At 38.2% G+C, this 16,735-nt stretch overlaps 1 protein-coding gene across 1 annotated transcript; it reads left to right on the forward strand.

Moving 5' to 3' along the window:
- Positions 1–7,142: 7,142 nt before the first annotated feature.
- LOC122065603 lies at positions 7,143–9,788 on the forward strand. Its single transcript, XM_042629426.1, has 4 exons — positions 7,143–8,087; positions 8,620–8,690; positions 8,811–9,165; positions 9,267–9,788. The coding sequence occupies exons 1-4, from the start codon at positions 7,968–7,970 to the stop codon at positions 9,468–9,470; spliced, it is 750 nt and encodes a 249-aa protein (XP_042485360.1). The 5' UTR covers positions 7,143–7,967; the 3' UTR covers positions 9,471–9,788.
- Positions 9,789–16,735: the final 6,947 nt, after the last annotated feature.

Consider the following 16,735-nt stretch of genomic DNA (forward strand, 5'->3'; position numbering starts at 1 on the left):
AAAAAAAAAAAAAAAAAAAGAGTTCTGGTTTATTTATTTTTAAATGGGGGAGGGGGAAAGTAACAATTATGCGACTCAAACTTGAAACCTCCTTGTGAGTATTTATTTAATGTTACACAATCTCACCAACTGAGCTAAAGAAATCTAGCATACCCTTTGTTTTGATTGGTAATGCATGGTTGGGCCAACCTTGATCTCAACTTGCCCCTTACCGCTGACTTGGCTCTAGTGGATGAGGGTCTGTCTGTAGAAACTCAACCCTAAAATGATGCAGAAGATAATGAAAAAAACAAAACAAACAATGCACACAGATTTTACGAGGTTCGGCAAGGTTGCCTACGTTCTCGGTGGGATGAGATCTTGCTTCACTATCAATGGAGAATAGAGTTACAACGCTCGTCCTCACACCTCTTAGTAATGCTTGCATTACAGAGAAAGAAACCTTCGCCACAAATATATAGCGAAAAAACCCTATTCTTGAAAGTATACAATTGCCCTCAAATAAAAAATTCGAGTTCTGCTATGCAGAGGGCCTCTTGTTCCCCTTGCAACCCCCACGGCCCGCTAACCGACTAGCGGGACCGCCGTCCTACCTATCTAGGTGCTGCACCATTTCTCCCTGAATTAAACTACGATGGAGTACAAGACATCGTACACCAACACCGTCTTCTCAAATAGAGGACACAGATTGGCAATTTGACAACTCAATGATTTCGGACCTCCAAGAGAGGAAGGAGCTTGATTTGTGTCTATCTGCTAGTGTAAACATAGGGAATGCAGGGGGGCTGCGCCCCCCTACACCCCCTGCTATGCAGGGGGCCTCCTGCGCCCCTTGTAACCCCCATGGCCCGCTAACCGGCTAGCGGGACTGCTGTCCTGCCTATCTAGGTGCTACACCAGTACTCCCTCAATTAAACTACGGCGGAATACAAGACATCATACACCAACACCATTTTCTCAAATAAAGGACACAGACCGGCAATATGACAACTCAATGATTTCGGACCTCCAACGGAGGGAGGAGCTTGATTCGTGTCTATCTGCTAGTGTAAACATAGGGAATGCAGAAAAAACTACATTGACAACCAAGGAAGCCTTACTTGAAAAACAAATGCTGGAGTTTTCAGTTATACAAACAAAGCCCCAAGGAGAAGGTAAGCTACAACATGCATGGATTATTGGATTTGTCATCATATCTGATTTCATGTAGACCAAACCAAATATTCCTAGCTCTCTGGACTTCTTGGGTCTCTTGACTCTTGACTCTAGGTGAGTGTGGCATTTTGATCGTTAAAATTCAGATCAGATTTTGGTGGAATTGATTGATTCAACTCTCCATTTGAATTCTCGACTCTGGGCCAATTTCAATCAACTTTCCCCATTCAATGTCTACTGAGTTTGACCGGTTTTAATATAAGTTGAGTCCAGATGAGTCCTGCTGATTTTGAACGAGTCAATTTGCCGATTCTATTTTATTTTTCTTGCTAAATTGATTTCAAGTTTTTAAATGTGGTTATATTATATTTTTATTTTTATAAAATGGCTTAGATTTGTTTTTTTTTTTCATTCAAAGAAAAGCAAAGAAAGATTACATAGCATAGTTTAGGATATACAAAGTCATTTGTGTTAAAAGTGCATTTCTTGCGCATAGCCTCCCTAGCTAAACCTTTAGTGGTTAAATCTATATTGTTTTTGTTGTTTAAGACAAAAAATGGTGTCTGTTAATTGTTCCACCTCTAATCTAAGAGGTACAGTTATCCAAGTCCAAAAAATATGGGAATTAAAAGATGAGTGATTCAAAAAATGAGCCAGATTCTCATTGCTTTAAATTTCTCTCTCTCCGTCCATTCTCTCATGCTGTTCTTAGTCTGAAAAGCAGCCCTTTTTTTGTTGTCTCATCACTTTCTCTTGTCATAAGATAATTAGCCTTAAATAAGAAACATTGGCCCCTATTAAAAAAAGTCACCGCCCATCCAGAGATGTTATTAATTCTATCAGCAAAACCTGTGACTACAAGGGTTAAAATATGATGAGGGAGGGAGTAAGAGGCGGGGGCTGTAAAGTTACTCCCCTGTTGATCCATTTTTTCGGCCAAATCATTAGTCATCCAGGAATTAATATTTTTTAAGATGACATTTGGGTTTGGTTTTTCATAGTTAAAAATAACCTGGTTCCTATGATTCCAAATACATCAACAAATTATCATGAAAGTGGAAAAAAGAAAATGAGTTTATTTCTAGGAATATTATTGGAATTAAAGAAATACATAAGTAAGGGCATAAAAGACGATACAGGAAATTGGCCTATTCTAAGGCCCAGGGGGCTGGTAGCCCAGACTCTTTTGGTAAACTCGTAGTCTAAGAGAACATGCCACAAAGATTCATGACTATTTTGGCAGAAACCACTGTAAGGGTCTATATCCACCCATTTTATCAGGTTATCTTTGGTAGGAATCCCATCATGGATAATTCTATAGAGGAAGATCTTGGGATAGATATTGATTTTTCAGAAAAAAAAAAAAAAGGCCACAATTGAGAGCGTGGAGGGGAGCAAACACACTTGTTTGAGCATCCATTGAAGTTTGTTAGCAAAGCATTTCTTAAAATATTTGCAGCTATTTTAGTTGTGAGAGACCCTCCTCAGAGAGATGGCACCACCATCTATCTTCTTCGAGGGATATGGGGATTTAAAATACTAGTAGATATGGAAGCAAGAAGAAAAGAATTTATGAGTCTATAAGTCTAACGGTTGCCTCCTAGGAAATCGCTGACCTTTAAAGGAGAACAGGTGGTGGGGGAATCGTTGGTTTTGAATTCTGTAAGTGGTGATTGGATATTATGAATCCAAGGATCAATCCAGTAGAAAGCATTCTTACCATTTCCTATTTTAAGCACGATCATTTTCTTCAAAATTGGCAGAATACTTACAATGCTATTCCAACACATCGATCCCTTCTTCTTTAAAGTTTTTTCATAAAAAACAGAGCATATATATATAAAAATATGTTGCCTTCAGTGTTTTAGCCCACAAGCTCTGGTCATTGGTAAGCAATCTCCATCCCAATGTAAGGAGGGCTTTATTTTGAGATTCAAAATCTTGAAGACCAAGGCCACCCATAAGTTTAGGCAAGCAGATCTTATGCCATCTAATAAGATGAAGTTTCTTCGTCTGACCCATATCTCCATTCCAGAATCTTAATGAGATAGCCTCTAGTTTCCTGCAAATCACTTTTAGAAAAGCAAAATATGACATTAAATAAGATGGAATGGATGAATGGCTTGATTGAATTAGGACAGTTCTACTCGCTCTGGAAAGAAGGTTAGCCTTCCACAAAGCAAGTTTATTGTTGACCCTCAGGACAATGCGATTGAAAGAATGGGTCTTAGCTTTGTGGTGGAAAAGACGGGTGCCAAGATAAGAAGCCTCCGAATTCATCTCCTTGATACTCAAACAACGACAAGTAGTCTATTTAAGTTTAGGAAATACATTGAAACTAAAGGTCAAACCACATTTCTCAAAATTGATTGAAAGGCCAGAGAAGAGTTCTAGGATGCACTTGATGGTAGTGATATCCTCTTTAGAGGCTCTAGAAAAGATGAAAATGTTATCCGCAAAAAATAAATGAGTAATTTAGGGGGCATATTGAGAGACTTTTATACCATGAAATAAATTTAAGTCTTTGTAAGTTGCCAAAATTCGAGACAGGCCTTCTATGGCAATAATAAAGAGAAAAGGGCTCAAAGGACATCCTTGACGGATGCCCCATGAGGAAGAATATTGATCAAAAGCAGAGCCATGAAGTTTGATTGAAAAAGAGAATGTGCTAATCACTTGAATTATTAGCATATCCCATTTCTTGCCAAAGCCAAGGTATCTGAAAATAGCACGCAGATAACCCCATTCAAGTTTGTCATAGGCCTTAGCCATGTTTAATTTAATCGCAACACCCCATTTTACCTTTCTTAGATTTCAGAGAATGGAAAATTTCTAGAGCCAAGATAATGTTATCAGTGATTTGACGGTCAGGGACAAAAGCGGCTTGGCCAGGGGAGATAATTTTGTGGAGAAGGGATTTCAAGAGGGTTGCCAGAATTTTAGCAAGAACTTTGTAAGTAATATTGCAAAGACTAATGGGCCTGGAATTGCCAACAGACTAAGTGTTTTATTTTTTAGGAATAAGACACAGAAGAGTATGATTGGTTCCTGGAGAAAGAAAACCAGAATTGAAAAAAGAGGTAACACAAAAAAATTCAAATTAGGGGAAATCAAATCCTAGAATTTTTGGAAGAAAATGGCTTAGATTTGGCCCTCATATGTACAGACACTAAATTTATAGGACGAATAACAAGTAATGTATGATTGACCAATTCTTCAAATAGATTGGAGTTAGAGTCCAAAGACTTGTGCCCATGGTTTCAAGTATCACTCTGGTATCAGACGTATCGGTTGAGATCGATCTCCAATCCCCAATCGATTAGGATCAGTTATTCATATCGTTTCAGGGGTAAAATAGTAAAATATTAGTACTTAAAAAAAAGGGGCAAAACCGATCGATAACCACCAATCCGATCCGATCCGATCTGGATCAGTATTGGATCGGTATTGATAGATATCGATATCGATACCATCCCCTAAAACCTTGCTCGTGCCATGAGTTTTAGTCAAGGGCTATTTTAAAAAACACATCATAATCGTGTAGGAGAGACATGAGATATGCTAAAGATATGTATGAAAACAGTAAAAAGCATATGAAAATGCTTAAGTTTGGAAACATTAAAAATTATAAATAAATAGGAAGAAATGCACCCTAACATGTGTCATCCTCTCTCCTCTTTTGAAAGAGATCCCCTTGTCTTCCTATATCAAGCCCTGTGATTTATGTATGTCGTTAACTTATTGAAAGCCTTATCTCTTTCTATAGTAGAAGCTTATTAAAAGTTGGCAACCCTCTCCCAAATAAATAATGGGAAAAAGAGACTCGGACCGGGAGTGTAGCGCTTGCGCCTAGACTGCTAGATATAGGATGGGGCGAAATGATTGCCCCGCCCCTAATGAAAAGTGTAAATTCCACCCCTACTATTGATTTTGTGTGCTCTCTCATTAGAACTTGTGTTGAAACATGGCTGTATACTCTCGGACTAAAATGAAAAATAAAAAAATGAAAATTTTATATTTCACATGAATGAAGATGTTATTTTGCTGCCCCTTTTTCCCTTTGTACTTGAACAGAAAAAAAAAAAAGAAAAAGAAAAAGAAAGGAGATGTCATTTTGGTGCCTTATGTCTAGATTCATTTCCCCAAATATATATGCCCTAAAAATACATACACATCGGTTAGTAACTTAGAAATTTTTTAGATGACTGGTTCCTTTCCTTCCTCCTTCCTTTTGCTGCAGCCTGTAGAGAGGAAGTGGATTCAGGCACTTGTACCTGCAGGCATGTATTTATAATACTGTCACCACTTTTCTCAGCATTTTTGTCCCCATTTATTCCCTTTCTTTGCCCAAACAAAAAGGCAAAGATGACTTCTTTCCACGCTAAACCCTATTGGTCGGGTCCATTTTGGAGGATGGATCGACAGCCTTTGTCCATTTCTTTTGCTTAAACTTAGGGCAAAGATCTCTTTAGATGCATGGAACACTGGTGATCTCAAGTTGGTTTTGAATGAAAACCATTGGATTTAGTTCATGATATTGGATTGGGTATCAGTCAATTTCAAAACCCAAAACTAACGATATGTATCAATCTATATCAATTGTATCAAAATTTTTTATCTTTAAAGATAATAAATAACATTATTTTTTACCAATGAGATGTTGTGTCGAAACATTTTCAACAAGGGCCTGGATCAAGATAGTATAGTTATTTTGCACTCAATTGTATTTAAGTGTTGGTATACACAAATGGGCAGCCTTTTTTTTTTGAATCCCATAAAATAATTATGATCATGAAGAAGGAATCTGACTCCTCTCCTTAGTGCAAATAGCCCAATTCGATTTATAGTTATTTGGACGAATGATATATGGTGAGGTGATGATCTAACAATTTGAGAAAGGCATGGAAAACAAGGTACTGACAAAGGCTTGGAATATGAGACATCAAGAATCATTGGATCATCGCCTCACCATGTGTCGCTTGCTCAGAGTTATAAATAAGACTTGGACGATAGACACTAAGAAGAGGAGCCGGATCCATGGAGAAATCCTTATTTATTTATTTATTTATTTTTTACCGTAGGTCCTTCTAAAGATGAAAACAAAAAAGCAATAGAAGTTCAAAAAAAAAATAAAAATACAAAGAAGCAATTTTCCCATCACTGCAAAAAAGTAGAAAGGCCCTACAAATAGTAAGAAAGCGTGGAACAGACCTGGAAGAAAGACGACCTGGACCAGATAAACAATGAAGAAACTAGAAAGATATGGAAACTGAGAAAAACTATATTTAGAAGAAGAATAGTTAAGAGAAAAGAAAATAGAGTAGAAACAGGTATAAACACCTAATCTGTCCTTCACAGTTCACACCACCAAATTTCAGAGCCTTTAAAATAGCATGAAACCAGCTTTAACAGAAAAAGAAAGCTTTCCTTTTTCAATTTTCATTTTTCAATTTTCCATTTTCAAATTTCCTTTTTCCGTACTACCTACCTCCATCATTTGAATTCTTGACCCAACTTCTCAAATTCTTATGCTCTGGGTATTCTATTTCTAATTCATATAAATCTGAATCTATTGGTTATTAGGTAGTAATTGGTCATGAGCAGATGGGTGGGTATATATTCCAAGTTCCCTTCTACATTTTTAATATTTATTGTTAAAACCAGAGAGAGAGAGAGAGAGAGAGCGAGAGAGAGAGAGACAGGTTGGCTTGTATGTGGGTGACTGGGTCAGGGTGGGTTGTTTGTGGTTGTGTTTTAAAGAGGAAAATGAAAGAAAGGGACACAGTAGGTAACTGCCTTTTCCGTGGAGGAGGGGTTTGGCAAAAAGTTCAACTTTTATAGATTTAGAAGCAATCAGACAAATTTGGAGACAATATGTGCAGGGGAAGGGGAAGGGGTATGTTAGTAATTTGTGTTAGTTACAGATGCCATAGGAAATTCCATATAAAAAGAAAGAAGAGAGAGAGTCTAGACTTTAGAGAGAGAGGTCATCACGTTCTCCACCATCATCGTCATCGTCAGCGTCAGCAGTATCAGAGCACACAGCTTCGAACACTACTCTCTAATATGGAATGGTACAAACCCACAAACTGTAACACATCAGAAATCATCTGCTGCTTTTTCTGCACACTCCCCTCTCTCTATACGATTACCCTTATATCTCTCTCTCTCTCTCTCTCTCTCTCTCTCTCTCTTCACCAAACCTAAGCAAAACACCTACACCACCAAACAAAGAGAAGAGGAGAGAAACAACAGATCAGCCCGCCTCAAAAAACAAGAGTCCACCCACAACAAGAAAGGGCGTTTCTCTCTCTCTCTCTCTTCTCTCTCCCATCCCTAATGGCCCAGCTGGACCAAAATTTATGTAGAAGAAAAAACACAAAAGAAGGAAAGATGAGGAGAAGATGGAAGGAAAGAAGGAAAGATGTCTTCAAACCTATTGCAACCGAACCACCTTAAAAGTAACTTTCTCGGAAATACCCCTTCTTCTGCACTGCAACCCCGCAAAAATCTATCTTCATCACAACCCAATAAAATTTATTTCCGATTTTTATGTGGCCTTTTCCTTCCTTGTTGTCTTGGTCAGAGTTTCAGAGAAAAGAGGAATCCTTCTTCTATAACTCTTCTTCTTCTTTTATTACTTTTATTTCTTTCTCTGACTCTCTCCCTATCTTCCCCCCCCCCCCCAATCTCTTACCTGTCTACATTTAATTGATTGAACGTATCTTCTTCCCTTCGAGGTTCTTCTTTTCTTTTCTTCTTCTTGTGGGTTTGTCGGTTTTTTTTTGGCTTTGCTTTCTCTGTGGGATGTTATGTCGAAGAAGATGAAGAGGGTTGCGATGGATTCTTCTTCTTCATACATGGTTGATGAGGAGGCTCGAGCCAGGTTCAAACATCAAAGTCTCATGCAGGATTACCAAGAATTGCTTAAGGTAAGATCATCTGATTTTTTTTTTCCTGGATTTGTATTTTTTGAAATCTGGGCTTCCTTCAGATCTATAAAAAAATCTAGGGTTCCATCTGGGTACCTTTTAGATTTGGGTTTTTGTTTTTCAGAAAAATTTAGGGTTTCATCTAGGTACCTTTTAGATTTGGGTTTTGTTTTTCAGATTCTTCAAGATTTTGAGTTGTTCATGTTCGTTCTTCTGGTGTGTTTGAGCCCTCTAACAAATTCCACTTTTAAGTTGGCCTAAAATTTCTGTTTCGTTCCTCTTGTTAAATTTTGCATTATTTTTATTACGGTTTCCCTTGTTAAATTTATTTGATGTTCTTCTAGTGGGCTTGAAACCCTCCCCCAAAAGTCCCAACCCAAATCATCCCTTTCAGGTTTCTCTAAAAATTCTTTTTGGTTCCTTTTGTTAAGTCTTGCTTAGTTTCTCTAGATTGTTTTGATTTACTTCATGATATATTTTTTCATCATTTTCTGCAATACTTTGGGGTCCTAATATTTAATCCCTTTAACAGGACACACAGGCTTTAAAGAATCAGTTGCAGGGAACAAAACAGAAAAGATCGACTCTCAAAGCTGAAGTCAGGTATTATAATTTATTTTGCCCCTCCCCTTTTTCAAGAGGAAGATTTAGAACTTGGGTTAGCTTTATTTTTTTTTTCCCTTTGCCCTTTTAACTTTTGATATATTTTTTTTTTCATATTAGATTCTTGAGGCAAAGATATAAACATCTAGTAGCAGTCCAATCGCCAAGCACTCAAGCTGAACCAGATCCTTCTAGATTTATGAACACTGAACTCCGAGGTGAACCACTTGTAGAGAGGAGGAGTTACAGGGAAAATGAAGCCTTATTACCCAACCATTCAGTTTCAGAGAGGAGGAGTTACAAGGCAAAGGAAGCTATTCAATTACCCAACCATTCAGTTTCAGAGAGGAGGAGTTACAAGGCAAAGGAAACTACTCAATTACCCAACCATTCAGTTTCAGAGAAAAGGAGTTACAAGGCAAAGGAAGCTACGCAATTACCCAACCATACAGTTTTCGACTTGAACCAGGTTTCGGTAAGAATTTAGAAACTCTTACATTAAGAAGCCAATAATATATTCAATGGTAAGATTTGAAGTTTTTGGTTAATTGTATGCTTGATTATGCTGTAATGCAGAGAGGAGAAGATGAAGAAGCATTTCAGGCTTTAGCACCAGTGGGAACGGAGATGCTCCCAAATAACTATTTGGGGCCTATAGGTGGAGGAGATGAACAACCTACCGATCTAAACTTACCTATTTGTAGAGGTATTGGAAATGGGTCTAGTCGACCAGGGAAGAGGAAGATTACATGGTCAGATCAGGTGGCTTTGAGGGTTTAGATTACCCTTTCTATATTAGCTGAATGGCCATTTGAGTAATGGCTTTGAATGGTTTTACTACCATCTCTTCTTAGTGTTATTCATTTTCAAATTTCCTCTTGGAATTTGTATAGGATGAAGAATGAAATTTTATAGGTCTATTGTTTATACATGATATTTGTTGAAACAGTTCTTTGCAAATGAAAATCTAGAAGCAGGTACTCATTATTTGTCATTGTAATTGATTTTAGTGTGGAAGTGAAACAAGTGTTGATGAGCTTTTGATCGCTCTTTTCCCCCCTCTATTATATTTTCAAGAAATAAAATTTAGTTTTTATTAATTCATTGTGCAACATTAATACCTTCATATTAAGCTGTGAGTAGATACATTGTTGAAGGAATTTTAGGTTTCATGGTTTTACTCTGCTTTGATATTGTATGTAGTCTGCTTCCATTGATAATTTAAAAGTATAGGCTTTGTTATTTGCTTGGATTGGAAATTAGCAGCAGAATAATTCCTCACTAGGGGAATACTGTTAGATGTTCATTTCCTTGGTGGAATTTTATGGAAGATGGAACAACAACCCACTAATCGTGATTCATGACTTTGCTTGTTGCACCTTATCTAGGTTGGGAAGGTGTTGTGGGGTGACAGTAGTTGGTAATTTCCAATCATCATCACATGCCTATTCCTTCTGTTGTCTTTTGGGTTAAACATTTTAGGATCAGGATCAGTGTTTCGATTAAATTGTCTTCTATGAAATTTGGATGATTATAGGTAAAGCCCAATTGATTTGTTTACTGATCCATGGAAGTTAATGATTCCATTTAAGATCTGAGACCATATTGGTTACTGAGTCCTTTGGCAATACAAAAAAGGCTTTTGGACAGATTATTCCCATCTGGTGTACTTAATTACTCTTGAAAGAGTGGGATTTCGGATATATGGACTGTTTATGACTGGAAATCTCTTAGATTTTCTTATTTGATTATTGAAATATTGCAACTTCTTTCCATCCTTGAGTGTAGAAAACCAGAATGTTTCTGCGAAGCTAGGGTGGTGTTGGTAAATGTGGTGGAAAGGTTTCAAGGGGGATGCCATTGGAGGTTTTGTACTATGACTTTGAATAAAGTTCAATGGAGAAAAGGGATCTTTATGACACTATTTAGTTTGGATAAAGTTAAGTTGTATGGACAAAGTAAGAGCGGTGAAGGAAAACATGGTCCTGATGTGACCCCCCCCCCTGTGCGCTCCCCATATATCTCTCCTTATTGTAAGGTGTAAATGGGCCATGGTGAACTGATGCCCATGCCCATTCACCGTGACCTCGGGGAAACTTGGTCCAAGTTGTATTATTTTTTATTGGGGAAAATTGTGTGAGGATTTTCCCATTTTAATGTGCATTCGTTTTCCTGGAAGCCTCCTTTGTGGAATGAAACTTTAGCATGTCATGGTTGCATTTGCAGAACTATTGAGTTCCCCGTTATCTGCTATTGCAATGGGTGCAACGAGGGATGGTATTTTAAATGAGTTGCAGGGATTCCCCCCCTTCCCGTCTTCCTTCTGATAGGAGAGTTGCAGGGAATCATTTGGTTGGTCAAGAAGCTTTTTTTTTTTTGTTTAATCGTATTCTAATCGTGGCAATGAACTCCTCCCATGCTTCCATATCTCCATGAGTATATAGTATATTAATAATCTCTAGTGCCGAAGCGAAAGTAGATATCTCTCTCCTCTTGGATTCAGTTCCTCTTCATAGCATGACACATGGATGGATAACATCCAACGGTAACAAACAGATCCCCTTTTTCATCTACTTCAAGCCTCAAGTGAGTAAGCTTTCTTGCCTTTGAAAATGAATTCCATGGAAGAAATCCGATCTTCTTCTTCTTCTTCTTCTTTTTTTTTTGGGTAAAGATGGAGGAAATCCAAGTTCTTCATGTTCATGCTTTTGATGGTAAGACCGCGGGATGAGGAGAAAATATTTCTTTTTCTTTTAATTTAATTCCCTAAGTCTGCTACTGAAGGCATTAGGTTTGATCTCTTAGGCTTGAAGTGGGTGAAAAATAGGATCTGTTTTTAACCCTTGGATGTTAACTATCCATGTCTCATGTTATCATGGCTCTATGGGCAGTCTATGGGTGATGCCCTATATGGAGAGGATCCGGATGCCTCTCGTACCATGTTTTTGGGTGCACTTATCTATTGTTTTATAGCAAAAGTTTTTGAGCACAACTGTGCATGATACGTGGTCATGCACGCAACCGTTGGATGAAAAAATGAGGGTCAATGAGAGCGTGTGCCTAAGTATCAATATTGATGGCATTTTTTATTTCCTGGAGGTGAGTTTGTAATTTCACATGCTCCGCTGGTGTCTGTCTAGGCGCAAGAGCCACATGACCAGTTATTTTTGTAGCAAGATGATTCTTTGAAATGAAGGAGAACTGTGCCCATTTCAGTAAAATGCTTGGAGTGGATTCACTAGAACATTTGTGAACAATGAACTACTTTGGTCCTGATTTTCTATGTGCCTAATGAAGAGGGGTAGAGTGGTATTTTTTTGATGTAAATAAAAAAAAATTAAGATAGGACAAACAAAAAAGAAATAATATCCATAACATCCTGGGAGGCATCCAGGCTCACCTTTTTTTTTTTTTTTTTTTGTCTGTGTGTATATGTGTAGAAAGAGACTTTATTTATTGAAGTGTGTCCAACGCGAGGTACCTACATGATAAGTATTAGATATTCACAGAATGGAAATGGACCAACTTGTTTCACACACACAAGACAATGCCTTCCAAGCAAGGGAATTAGCTACATTGTTAATCTCCCTTAGAATATAATGGAATAAATAGTTCCGAAAAAAAATACTCGAGAGGTGTTTGATATCTGAAAGTATAGACATCACCTCCACAGGGGGAGATGAGAAGACTGGGAGATTAGAGATATCAGCTCTTTGCAATCCAATTCCATTTCGACATCATCAATCCCTTCCCTTTTGTAATGCTGTACAGAAGACCTGTACTAACTGCCAAGGCCTCTCTTTGAAGACATGAACTGAAACTGGTAGGTGAAGAATCGCCAAAGCAGGACACCCAGTACTATCCCGAAGGATACAACCAGACCAGCTTTAATTTTGATCAGAGAAGCATCAATATGTAGCTTGTAGTATGGAGAGATTGGGGGAGTCCATATTTTCGTAGAATCCATAGAAGCTGGATGATGGTGTTCCTCTCTTGTTTTGCCCATAATCTCTCAGAATTCCTAGTATTGGGATTTGGCTATATGGATGACTTCTTGAGGAGAGAGCTACAGAGCCTCCATTAGTGAATCATTTCTCACCTTCCAAATAGACCAGCAGATAAAACCTCCCAAGCTAGTTATTTGCTTACCCAATTTTTTTTGTGGATATGCCTAAGGATCTCCAATGTTGAAACAGAGAAACTAGTTGAGGATTTTGCAATGGGGGGGGGTGAATAGATTATGATTAATAGATTCAATTGAAGCTCCACATTTGTGGCATGCCAGGTCAATTGGAACTTGCCTCATAGAAAGGCCTTGACCAGAAGCCACTCCTTCAGCACAAGCCCGCTATAGGAAGCTGCGAATCTTCAATAAGGAGTGAGAAGACCAAATCTGTTTCTAAACTTCTTTAGGGATAACTCTAGAAGGGGAAGAGGATGAGGATGCAACCATCACTCCCTCTGTCATCAATCTAATCACAGAGAAAACGGTATCCCACCTTAACCATGTAAACTCCATTCCTTCCTTTTATGTGTGTGTGTGTGTATAGAAAGAGACTTTATTTATTGAAGCATGTCCAACGCGAGGTAACTATAGGACAACCATCAGATAGCCACGGAATGGAAATGGGCCAACTTGTCTCGCACAAGACAATGCCTTCCTAATAAGGGAGTCAGCCACACTGTTAATCTTCCTTGGAATATAATGGAATAAATAGTTTCGAGAAAAAAAAAAAAACTCGAGAGGTGTTTGATACCGAAAGTACAAACATTACCTCCACAGGGGGAGATGAGAAGACTGGGAGATCATAGATATCAACTCTTTGCATTCCGATTCCACTTTGAGGTCATCAATCCCTTCTGTAATCCTGTACTGAAGGCCTGTACTAACTGCCAAGACCTCTCTTTGAAGAGACGAGCTAAAATTAGTAAGCGTATAATTACCAGAATAGGCCACCCAGTACTATCTCGAAGGATGCAATCCAGACCCCCTTTACTTTCGATTAGAGAAGTGTCTGTATTTAGCTTGTAGTATGGAGAGACTGGGGGAGTCCACATTTTCGTAGAATCCATGGAAGCTGAATGATGGTGTTCCTCTCTTGTTTTTCCTGTAGCCTCTCCGAACTCCTGGTAGTGGGATTTGGCTATATGGAGAGAGCTATAAATCCTCCATTAGTGAATCATTTCTCGCCTTCCAAATAGGCCACCAGATAAAACCTCCCAGGCTAGTTACTTCCTTGCCTAATTTTTTTTTTTTTTTGGAAATGCCTAGAGATCTCCAATGTTGAAAGAGGGAAACTAGTTGAGGCATTGTTCATTTGCTAGAGCAATATGGACTGTGATTGTTTCTTCAGTGAAATAACTCCTTCGACTTAGCAAATACCCAATCCAATTTAATCTTGATATTGGCTGACCCCTTTCTTCAATTATTCAAAGTATAAGCCAGCACATGAGTCTCAATATCTAATAAATTATAGGAGATTATAAAAGTCCCGAATTCACACTGTCACTGTCCCCTTTACTATTGCCTCCCCTTTTTTCGTGCCACTCCAAGAAGGAGTTGAAATCTCTTAAACATATCTATTCATCTTACCTTTGGGCTCCCAACTGGCTGATTCAGTCCCATACGATCTGTCTGCAATGTTTATTGTTAAGTTTGTCTTGAATTCTTGACCAATTTTGAAGATGGACTTGATCCGACATATTTTGGTGACGACCTGAATGGAAAATTTTCTAAGATCTGTGATAGAAGCAGAGGGGTTAGGTCGATAGGATAGACCGCGACCTGATGGGTCGACCTGCGATTTGGAGTATTATATATAATGTACTGTTGCTTGTTGAGAAAGTCATTGTATTTTGGAATTTTTCGAGCTAAGGTTTCAGGGTGAGTTTTTCCTCGCCGCTGCTAGGGTATAATTTCTCTTCTACAAAGTGAATCATCTTCTTCTTCGCCCGAGGACGTAGCACACCACCCTGGTGTGTGAACCTCGTTAAGTCTCTGTGTCGTACGGATCTATTATCTATTTATTATTCGTGTTTCTTAGTGTTTGATCTTACAAACTGGTATCAGAGCTCTGGGTTACTTCGATCCATGGCTTCAACGAAATACGATATTGATAGGTTCGACAACAACATCAGTTTTAGTTTATGGCAAGTTTGAATGATGACTGTTCTCACGCAACAGGGTTTGAAGAAAACCCTATTTAGGAAGACGAAGAAACCTGCAACTATGTCCGATGATGATTGGAATGATTTGGATGATAAAGCCCTTTCAGCTATTCAGTTGTGTCTCTCGAATGATGTTTTATAGGAAGTTCTTTCAGAGAAAATGACTGCAGAGTTATGGGTGAAGTTAGAGAACCTTTACCTCACCAAATCTCTCACCAATAGGTTGAGATTAAAGCAATAACTGTATACCCTTTATATGGGTGATGGTATTTCTATTAAATCCCACATATCTGAGTTCAATTCTATTGTTACTGAATTAAAAAGGATAGATGTTAAAATAGATGATGAAGATTTAACCCTATTATTGTTATGTTCTCTGCCTCCATCTTATAAGCATTGTAGAGATACTATGATTTATGATAGAGAGACAATCTCTATTGAGGATGTCAAAATGAATCTGCAAAGCAAGCAGAAGATTGATGATGAGTTGATATCTACCAACAAATCTGATGGTGTTGGTTTGATAGCTAGAGGGAGAACGAATGAAAGGGGTTTAGATGGTGACAAAAAAAATGCTAGATCAAAATATAAGCACAATAATTTAACTTGCAATTACTGTAAGAAAAAGGGAAATATTAAATCTGAATGCTATAAGCTTTTAAATAAGCAGAAGGCAGGTGGTGGTGCTCAAAATCAATAGAAAAGAGATGATTCTGCAGAAGGTAGTATTGCTGAAGATGAGAGTGAGTCTGATATGCTTTTGGTGACTGATGATAAAGTTAGATCATATGATGAATGGATTTTTGACTCTGATTGTTTCTAGCATATGTGTCATAATCGTGAATGATTCTCTACATACGAATCAGTTCGAGGTGGAGTTGTGATGATGAAAAATAAAGCTTCTTGTAAGACTATTGGAATGGGAACGATCAATATCAAGATGTATGATGGCATTGTCAGAACCTTATCTAATGTCAGGCATGTCCCTGATTTGAAGAAGAATCTCATCAGTTTAGGCACTCTTGATTCAAATGGGTGCAAGTATACAGTTGAAGGTGGAGTCATGAAGATCAGTAAGGGTGTTCTCTTATTGATGAAAGGAATCAAGGTTGACAGTTTGTATGTGTTGTAGGGTACTACAGTCACTGGGTCTGTTGCAGCAGCTTCTTCATCTATGTCTGAATCAGATGTCACAAATTTATGGCACATGAGGTTAGGCCATATGAGTGAAAGAGGGATGGCATCATTAAGTAAAAGGGGCTTGTTGTGTGGTCAGAGTACAGGAGCAATGGAGTTCTGTGAGCATTGTGTTTAGGAAGCAGAAAAGAGTTAGTTTCAGTACTGCTATTCATAGGACCAAGGGAACTTTGGACTACATTCATTCAGACCTATGGGGGCCCTCTAGGGTTGCTTCAAAGGGGGCTGATGCAAGATACTTACTTACTTTCATTGATGATTTCTCTAGGAAGATTTGGTTCTATTTCTTGAAGCACAAAAATGAAGTATTTATCGCTTTCAAACAGTGGAAGAATTTGCTTGAGAAGCAGATCAGGAAACAAATTAAAAGGTTGAGAACCGATAATGGCCTAGAGTTTTGTGAAGGTGACTTTAATGAGTTCTGCAAAAATGTAGGTATTGTAAGACACCATACAGTTGTTAAAACACCCCAGAAGAATGGAGTGGCAGAGCGTATGAATAGAACCTTGTTAGAAAATGCGAGATATATGTTATCAAATGCAGGATTAGGCAAGGAGTTCTGGGCAGAAGCAGTTAACATACCAACCTTGTTGGTGAATCGATCTCCTTGCACAGCTATTGAGTGCAAGACTCTAGAAGAAGTTTGGTCAAGTAAACCTGCAGACTACTCAAATTTAAAA

The sequence above is a fragment of the Macadamia integrifolia genome, unplaced genomic scaffold (assembly GCF_013358625.1).
Source record: "Macadamia integrifolia cultivar HAES 741 unplaced genomic scaffold, SCU_Mint_v3 scaffold2060, whole genome shotgun sequence".
Classification (NCBI taxonomy): Eukaryota; Viridiplantae; Streptophyta; class Magnoliopsida; order Proteales; family Proteaceae; genus Macadamia; species Macadamia integrifolia.

Coding starts and splice junctions, on each gene's coding strand:
- LOC122065603 (XM_042629426.1), top strand. CDS start 7,968: ATGTCGAAGAAGATGAAGAGGGTTGCGATGGATTCTTCTTCTTCATAC. Junction 8,088..8,619: donor ATTACCAAGAATTGCTTAAG/GTAAGATCATCT, acceptor TCCCTTTAACAG/GACACACAGGCTTTAAAGAA. Junction 9,166..9,266: donor TCGACTTGAACCAGGTTTCG/GTAAGAATTTAG, acceptor GCTGTAATGCAG/AGAGGAGAAGATGAAGAAGC.